General features: G+C 37.4%; 1 protein-coding gene across 1 annotated transcript in view; it reads left to right on the forward strand.

The window, feature by feature from the left end:
* The window catches only part of LOC108728450 (E3 ubiquitin-protein ligase RNF220), a 157,926-nt gene extending 148,802 nt beyond the window's left edge, over positions 1 to 9,124 (forward strand). Inside the window, exons 6-9 of the mRNA XM_018457006.1 lie at positions 1,481 to 1,752; positions 2,590 to 2,857; positions 3,653 to 4,110; positions 8,729 to 9,124. Of these exons, the coding sequence (XP_018312508.1) occupies positions 1,481 to 1,752; positions 2,590 to 2,857; positions 3,653 to 4,110; positions 8,729 to 9,124 (1,394 nt within the window). The remainder of the gene's footprint in view (positions 1 to 1,480; positions 1,753 to 2,589; positions 2,858 to 3,652; positions 4,111 to 8,728) is intronic.
* Positions 9,125 to 9,973: the final 849 nt, after the last annotated feature.

A 9,973-nucleotide genomic window follows, 5' to 3' on the forward strand; every position in this document is an offset into this window, starting at 1 on the left:
ATCGGGATTCATCGCGACCGCGACCCTGATCCCACCTTCCTCATCTGCGGCTATCGTACGCCTCGCGATAAATATTTACCGTCGTATAAATGCTTTCGGCATTCTTACAACGCAGCGAAATGTTATGAAGCTACCTTGAGATACGAGCGATTAACGCGTAATTAAAATCAACCGAGAAGGAATCCGGCACTTCGGCACCGCGAACTTTTCCTATGAGTTCATGCATTTACCCTCGGTGGCCGAACCGCGGGGTTCGCGATGATACAGGCGGCGACAAGCTTGCGCAATTAATTATGCATTCCCGTCAGAGTGCGTCTGGCGCGCGAGGCTCGAGACAGAAGTATCCCGTTGGATTACCGCGGGCACGCGGCCGTTTGCTCCATGCCGCGCTTTTTCCTTCGCCCATCTTCTTCCCCTCCTCCTCCCTTTCACCTCTTGACTGCCTCTTTCCGCCTTTCGTCCTCTTCTTTTTTTTCCCTTTTATTCGCCGTTTTACGGGGCAATAAATTGCGAGTAAACGAGCCGGACCGCGTTGACCTACGACGGCGGTTTTCGTTTCGCGGCTCGTTTCTGGACTTAATGCGACGCGCGCGCCTCGACGGCGAGGACGACTCGACGTCGCGAAAAGTAATTACAACGCAATTTGAATACTTTTTAAATCGCGTTAGCCGATGTCTTCCAAGAGGCGGTGCGGCCCCCGGTGATCCCATTCCTCGAGCGCGGGCGCTGGATAAATCCTCACTTCCGAGGACATCAAAGGCATCCTTTAAATGCATTTAATTGTCAAATAAGAGGGAATTACTTTCTTCTCATTCTGTTTTTCTTTTTGCTGAAAATTATTTTACAGACAATACTTTTCATTGACGCACAAGAACGGTATATACATTACTATATAATGACACTTACTTCTGTTTCAAAAATGAATGAGAAAAATGTGGAAAAATCGTCTCAAGTAATTTGTGGCTTCTTCTACACTGTTAAATATTAAAAGAGCAGTGATTGACAACCTAATTTATAGGATTATTTAACTTTTTGTAAAATTGTATTTGAAAATGGCTCAAAAAGGAGCCAAAACATATAATGTATATTTACATGATTTTAATAAAATCAGTATTTTAATAATCAAATTCTGTGCACACGAAGTTTCACGTCTGACTCTTATATGTTTGTTTTTTTACTTATTGTTTTCAACTTTAAGTCTTGTTCGTCTACGAAATATACGCAAACGCAACAATACTTATTATTTGCTATTGAATTATATGAACAGAAAAAACAATTATAATAGAAAACTGATTAAAAGACATTGAAAAGATTATCTCACACATCTTTTCTCATATTTTACGAATTATTAGTAAAATCAATGAATAGGTACTTTAAATAAAAACAATTGACATCCGTTTGATGAAATCCGTAAAATGATATCATCATTATACCAAATATCAAAATATTCTAATCGTAATGTGATTTATTTTTATTTTAGGCAAGAAAAAATTCCCTTCGGATCCATCTTGCTGCCCCGTATGCGGAGTGACAGTGAGACCTCAAGAACTAGAGCAACATTTTGCTCAAGAGCTCGATCGATTGTACAAGGTCTCCTCGGCGTCTTCAAGACCTCGACCTTCGAGGTCGACCTTACCGCCGACGCACCCCCAAGATCATTCCCATGGCACGATGCTCCATGCCCCATCGGCGGCGGATGGCACTCCTCAGGGTAGATGGGAGACATACAAAAGGATCAAGGCCAATAGACAAGTAATGCATTCTTGATTTCCTGTTTTAAACCTGATTGCAATGTGCTCTTCACTTCATGTTTCTTGCTTTTTACCTCTTGTCTTTTTGCGTCTTATTTTGTTTTTTCGTTTTTCGTCGCCTGAGGTAAAAGTTGATAAACTTCCGAAGAGATAAGAAACACATGACAAGAAACACGATTGTCTATAAAACGATCGCAAAGAAGGAAAAAGGCAAGAGGTAAAAACTAAGAAACAGAAAGCAAACAGCACGTTGTAGATCCAACTTTAATCTTTCATTAATCACGTGATGTTTTCATAATTTCTCGAAGAAGCAAATTGAGAGATTCCGACAAGATATGAGAAACGTGATAATTACTAAATAATATTATAAAGGGCATACACCACTACGCAAGGTCTTAGAAGCAAATAATAAAGATTTATTAATTTCAAACAATAAGATAAAATATAAACGTTTCGGTTTTAATCAGAACATCTTCAATATAAAACTAAAAAATAAATTTAGTATAATTTTTAGACTAAATTAACATAATATATGAAAGGATATCAAAAATACAACTCTTGTCAGTTTAATTACATGAAATACGCTCGTTTCTTGTTCAGATATGTTTAAAGAAGTAATCCATTTTTAAAAAAATAGGATGTTCAAGAATTTGATTGTTGCTCGACGCATAAAAAAATTTCCAGATTCTATATCTGAACTAAACGAGCGTATTTCATATTCGCCTTGCGTAGTGTATGCCCTTTATAATATTATTTTGAAATCGAACCACTAAGTTTGTTTACTGTGATAATTACTAATTATAATAAAGATATGCAAATTGCTATTTTTTATATACAGGCCAGAATACGCGTTAAGAATCGAAAGCGAAAAGCGGACGAGGCGTCTTGTCCGGTTTGTAGCGAGAGACTGTCAGGCACTCCGGAAGAATTGAATCAACACGTCGACCGATGCCTGAATAAGCAGAACAATGGAAACCCAGCCGGGCAGAACGCGAATGTCGACGAGGAAGAGGTTGACGTCGAGGGCGACCCCGAATACGAGGAGTACGAGTGGGCCGGGCAGACAAGAGTGCGTGCCACTTCTATGCTCGTTGGTGGGTTTTCTGGTAAGTCCATTTGCAGAGTTAAACTATGCATACATTTATTATGATATCATGCAGAATATTTGTATTAAATTTGCGGTTACGAAGCACACATAATGCATGATTTTATACTTATCTATAAAAACGCCGGATCGATAGAACGTTAAATATTTTTTTGCGAAAACAAAAATAAAATAAATATACATTAATTGATAATTATAAATTGTATAACAGGAACTATAATCGTGTTATTTATTTGGTTTGCCTTTGCATAAAAAAGCATTCAAAAGAATTCAAATTTCTATATAAGAAAAAAGATAGATACTTTATATTAATTGTAAATTTAGAAATTTTTTAAATAGTTTTTTTAAAAAAATTATTCTGGCGTATACGTGCGCCAAAAGTTAAGATATGTTTTTACCATGCAGAATAAAAAATCTTAAAATTACGATTCTATGTTGCATAACTACATTCAACCTTCCTTCTCTAATAATTTTCTTCACTATCTTCTTTACATATCCTATTTTTAGAGAGAGATAATCAATTTATATTGATTATAATAGAATTTAAAAAATCTTTGACTCAGGGACAAAAAAAATTAAGTTGTCCTGTGTTGTATGCAACATGTAGTGTCTTTTCAAGTTTCTTTCAAAAAATATCATTTGTTTTACGCGTCGTTTGCCGAAAAACAATCGGAAAAGAACGAACTGGATTAAAATTAAAATTATATGACTGGTCGAATAATTTCTAATTCGCAACCTCAGTCTCGAATGTGTAGTGTGACACAGGCTTTAGAGATCGCTATTCCTTTCTTCGCAGCCGCGGGCCTCGCCACTTCCTCGAGCAATCGTAGTGGTGCCAGGGGTGGTGGTAATCAGGAGGACGAAGACGTCGATCTGGTGGTTGATGGCGACGACGCCGCTGAGTTCGGTCCAGCTCAGTATTCCGAAGCGGACGTGGTCGCGCCGCGAGTCGATGGCACGCCGCGAGAACAGAAAGAACGGGACGCGCTTCGCGAGGCCGTTATTTCGCCGAACGCGCCGCATACGCCGCAACAGCTGACCCCTGACTCTGGATTGACGGCGCAGGGCCTGGTCGAGGTGAAGCCGGAGCCGGGCGCCGCAACGCCCGTCGCTCAACAAAACGACCCCGATGAAGGTGCCTCCGGGTCGCCTAGGAGAGATGGTGATACACCCGTCGTTGAGGCTCTTCGTGGCCGCATCCGCGAGCTCGAAGCTGAGATGCGCGGACAACTCTTTAAGTGTCTCATTTGCATGGTGAGTTAATTAATCTCAATGATTATGAATAAAACGAGATTTCTAAATCGCGTCTTTGATTCAAGAAATACTTAGGTATTTAGTTGTAAACTGAGAATTTGTAGCATAACTACAAGGAATTTGATATTCTTAATTCTTAAACGTCTGTTTAGTAAGACACACTCGACTTTTTTTCTAATACTCTTCACATGCTTTTTCCACTGCTTATAACTTTTTTATTAATAAAAATGCATATATTTTCTTAGCATTATGTTCTTCAATGTAACGTTTCAATTGAAAGAAATATTGTTTATAATATGTATGTTCATTTTTATGAAAGTTATAAGCAGCGAATTGGGTTGGATATGCCACATCCAAGTGTGTTGTTCTCAATATGACGTTTCACATGAAAAGATTAAGTTTCGAGGTAATTTGTACAAAAGTGAACGTATTTTTTTAAATAATATTTAATATTACGTTAATGATAGAAAATAACCAATATGCACCTATATTTTTAAGACAAGAAAACAAAGTCAAATTAAATAATACTGCTTGAAATTGAAATTTTGCTGAAATTTTGCAGAACAATTTATCGTTTGAATAATACGCTTCGCGAAATGAATGAAACGATCGTAATAATAAAAATTAGGTTTCGCTCTCTGAAAACGATTATTAAACGTAAAAACTGAACCGATTAACTTTCGAAGGCTAATATGGCAAATGATTGTAATTGAGTCACTGTAATTAGTTCATCGTTATAGATAACTTGCTGGTTTTAATATTGTGAAAAATCAAATTGGACATGCAAAAATAAGCCGGAAAAACGACGCGCTTTATCGTATTTTATATTATTACGTATTTTATATTATTCCTTGTAATATTGCATTATACATATTATTTCATCGCGTTTCATCCGTGATCTGAAAACGCGCGTTTCGTAACTCGTAAATAATTGCGACGACATATAAAAGCCGTGCATAAAATTCGACTGTGTTTTTTCCATCAGCGACAGCTTGAAATATTTAGATCATCGAATAAATTATTCTCTAATACGCCGCGCGTATACGAATTAACAAAGTAACGAAGGAGCATTACATGTAATATTACCGCTCAGTATTTCCATCGTCGATGCGGTATTACCTGTCCACCAACTCGCTGTAACAGGTTCGCGATCGCGCGAAATAACTCGCCACGCGAGATAAGACGACGATCTCGCTTGTAACGTGGTGATATTAAAACGCTAAAAGTGTATCGAGCTGCGATCATTATCAGCCAGGATAAACAGGCGTATTTGCCGATCCAGGGAGAAATGACGCTTAAATATATAATATAACGGCCGTGAATAATGATCACTTTAATTCATTTCGTGAAAAACCGCCGGGAGAAAATACCATTCAGCTCGCGATCTCGCGATCGTTAAATCTTTTTTGTGTTATCGGCTGTATCTCGTCTTTGTCACTCGCGAGAAATTGGACTGAATATGGGATATCCTTTCCCCCTTCCTTGCCGCTTTGCATTAATCTAATGAGAAATTAAGATATTCCCTTTTTTCGATTTCGAGACGTGACTCGTCTCGTAAACTTCAAGAACAATTATCGTCGTACATTTGCCAATTAACTAAATTAGCGATGTAACAAACCCTTTTATACACGGTGTGTGTTATATCTTTTATATCTTTTATATTGACACGCATGTGAGAAGTGGAGTATTGGTTGCAAGTGGATTCGCCAATTATTTTATTTATCGAATGTGTGAAAAATCTCCATTTCAGGAACAATACAAAAAGCCGGTCACTTCGGTTTGTTGCTGGCACGTACACTGCGAACAATGCTGGTTGCATACGCTGGTGCGTATTAATTGTTTATATGCTTTTGAACCTAGTTACTTTTCAAACATTTTAAATAATTAAATTAAACTTTTTAAACTTATAACTCTAGACGTATCATACAACTTACAAAATAAAAATAGCTGTTGAAATTTCTGTAAACATTTCTGTATATATCAATACCCAAGTAATCACACGGAAAGAACGGTTTTTAAAATTTTGCTAAATATAGGTTTGAAACTAATTTTGTTGGATATCAAAGTAATTATGAAGAATGCTCAAGCTGGACGCATTATGGAATATCAAAACTTTTTGCAGCATTGCTCGTCATGGTTGAATTTCCTACATAATTATTTTGATGGTCCAACAAAATTATTTTCATATCTGTATCTACCTAAATTTTTAGATACTTCAGTAAAATCGTTCTTTCCATGCATAATTGCCAGATCGACCTCTGAATTTAATTTTCTTTCGTGAAACTACAGTATTAATTTAATCGTCGATAAATATATTTAACGAAATTTGTGTTAACATGTCGGAATCCATTTTTATTCAAGTTTATCATCAATTTTCTCTATGCTCTGAATCTTCTCCAAGTCTGTGGCGAATTCTATCAAGTGACGACTTTGGTTCCGACAATTGTTGAGAAACGAGGGTTTTCTTATCACTGTTACAGGGCGCGAAGAAACTCTGTCCGCAATGCAACATGATAACGTCACCATCCGATCTACGGCGCATCTACATGTGAACAATCCGGTTCAACGTCCCTCAGGATCTGCGTTCTCCACTCCAGGGATTCGAGATCAGCCGGACAGCGTTATCAACGAGCGTTCTGCTTCTGTAAATACTTGTATATTTTTCTGCGTTACGTAAATTAACTCTCTAGGATTTTAACATGTACGTTTATGCATCTTAGAGCTAGTAAATTAACTCCGTTAGTTCTTAACGATCATCAATCGAGCATCGCTCCAAGATCACCCGATGGAGAGTTTGCGCGTCTGCAACGATCGCATTCGATATATTCACTTATACTTACGAACTCGCCGTCCCTTCCGAAAACTGTCAATCTTTCCGCGAACCTTGCCGTGCTGTTCTACTTTCATTTGTTATATTGAAATTGTAATTATAAATTAATTATTTTCAATTGATACAAGTCAATCCATTCTCAATGATTTTTCCGATTTGACAATGAATCTTTTAATTCTCATTTTTTGATATTTAATTTGATGTTTTTGCAAGTTTTCAAAGTTGAAATATTTGTGCAGACACACGAAAATAATTCTTATTATTTTTATTGAGCAATCATTACGTATTATACACGGAGAGATTTTACTGAAGTATTCAAAAATTTAGCTAGATACAGATCCGAAAATAATTTTGTTAAACCATCAAAATTTTTAGATAGAACACTCAAACTGATTGCTAGAAATATTAAAATTTTTTGAATTCTAGCAATTAATTTGAGTGTTTTACCCAAAAATTTTGATGTTCTAACAAAATTATTTTCGGATCTGTATCTAGCTAAATTTTTTGATACTTGAGCAAAATCGTTCTTTCCGTGTAAACACCCTGGATTAAATATATTACGGAGAATCGTCTGTTAAACACGCGATAAAATTGCGAGATGCAAACGACACCAATCCGCGTCGACGAAAGTCGCGTCATACGCTCTACATCATTGTCTTCGTTTCACAAACGAGGATTAAGGAATCTTAAGATTACGCGAAGGAAGACGACGCGAGAGAAAGCCGATTGGCTATGTGACTTTGTTTCTTTCTGATACAAATTTGTACCGAATTCACGACCATGTAACAATTAAGTTTTTCTTTGAACAGTACGTGTTTTCTAATGATCGGCTTTCGACGCTCGTCGATCATATAATTACCAGAACTTTTAGATCATCGCCAAACCAATCTCTCGCTATGCACCAGCGAGCTAATAATGTAAATACACTAAACGGATCAAGAAGAGAAATAAATCCCCCCGATCGCTGTTCTGTAATCGAAATAAAACGATCATGGAATGTACAATTGTGTGTGCTGCGTTTCACGAGTTATTTTTTTCTCCCCGGCCAAATCGACAATACAGATATTTTTGTCAAAGAAGAAGATATGACAGGTACGTACAAAATATTTATTATATTATTTCCACTATTGATTGCTATTCGGCATTCAAACAATTTAATAGTTTCCATTTTTTTTCATTTAATATTTCCATATATTTAAAACGGTCAAAAATATTAAAAGATTTTTTTTTCGTGGGAATAATATTCTTTTCTACATTTTTTCCTCTGACACGAAATTGCAAATATTAGTATTACAGAAAAATTATGGATACTTCAAAATAATCAAATAAATGATTTAAATAAGTTATAAAATCACAGATAAATCGTTAAAGATACAAAAAGTAATACAAGTGTGTGAAGTTAATACAAAACTATATATCGTGCGAATTTACAATAAAAATTCTATTTTAAGATATATTATAATATCAATCATCTTTTAAAGATTTGCTGCTCGTCTAATAGCGGCTTTCTCGCCAATTTTTCAAGTAAGAATTAATTGTGAATTACGATAAATTAAAAAATTAATCGAAACGAAATAATTTACCAAATTTGATCTCCTTGAAGCGAATTCAAATAAAATTTAGTTATGTCGCGAAGTCGCGTCCGTAAGAAAGAGGAAGAGAAAGAAAGAGAGAGCGAATAGCAGCTAAAAATACACTGTTGTGTGCGAGTTTTGTAAATGTCTAACGTTTAATTTCCGTTTCTTATCTCCGTGCTACGTACTCGCTTCGAAAGAGCTCTGATTAAAGCCGCAGCGGAAGCAGGACCGGCGGGATCACGACGAGAGCAAAGAGGTCACCGTGGTGGCGGTTCTCGAGGAAAAAGGGTTACGCAAAATGGCGCGCCGGGTTTACGAACCGTGTAATAGACGAGAACAGGGGCGGGTAGCGGAGACGGAAGTAGAGGTGGCGAAAACGGAAGTAGAGGAGGCGGCGGCGATGAAAGTAGCGACGAAGGTGGAGCTCGGCGTCGCGCTCCGTATGGATCCGCACGGGCGAATTCACAGAGAGGGAGGGAAAGAATGCAAGAGCGGAACGGGGTCGCATGGCAAGATGGTGGCTCAGTATATACGAACTCTTACGCAGCAAAAAGAGTGCCTATGGAGTCCTCACTTACTTCGTACGAGATGGTTACATATTAAATAAATGGCAGTGTTGTAATCGAAAGAGAAAGTGGACGAAGGAGTTACATTGTACTATTTACAGACTCGACTTTGGAACTCAATCGATGGACGTTACAGCCATTAGAAGTCCGTCATTTTTATTTCGTTAAAATTTAAACAATTTTGCCATCAATCTTTCGACAATATTAGATAAATAAAATTAGATTAAAAAATTTTTTTATGATAGAATGATCTTCCCACTGCTGTGACAAATTTTTTTTCAAAGTAACAATCCTATTATCGTGAGAGCCCTTTAGTTTTAATTTATTGCACGAACACAACAGCGATTGTATATTTCGCAAGATGAACCACGCGTGAATAATCTCTCCAACATTATTTGTTACATACTGATAATCCTGCTAGATTCGTTGCGTTTTTATCGCTGTTTCAAAGTACGATCTTAACGTTCTCCAGCCTCATTTCAATTCTTGTTCCAATTTCAGTATTAAGTATTTCAAGATTAATCTAATCATACGTCATATTCGTTCGATTTACTATTTCAATTTAACGACTACATTTTCTATTTAACTTTTACCAGCCACTCCCAGCTTATATCTCCATATATCTATAAACACGTTCTAAAGAAAGTAGACTGCAGAAACCCGGCTGGCTGGTGCGGATTCACCATCACCGGTAAGAGGCAGTCGATGAAGGAAAATGTCGGGGCCGTTCCCCGAGGTGGAGGTGGACGATGGTGGTGGGAATGAAAAAAAGGCAAAGAGAGAGAGGAAGAGAGGAGCAGCAGCAGGAGGTTGTGGAAAAGGTCTGGGAAACCCAGCCGGGCGACATACCTCCCGCGAAAGGTGGGCTCGTAGGTGGAGGCGGTGAAAGC

Source organism: Mycetomoellerius zeteki, unplaced genomic scaffold (genome assembly GCF_001594055.1).
Source record: "Mycetomoellerius zeteki isolate Tzet28-1 unplaced genomic scaffold, Tzet1.0 scaffold62, whole genome shotgun sequence".
Classification (NCBI taxonomy): Eukaryota; Metazoa; Arthropoda; class Insecta; order Hymenoptera; family Formicidae; genus Mycetomoellerius; species Mycetomoellerius zeteki.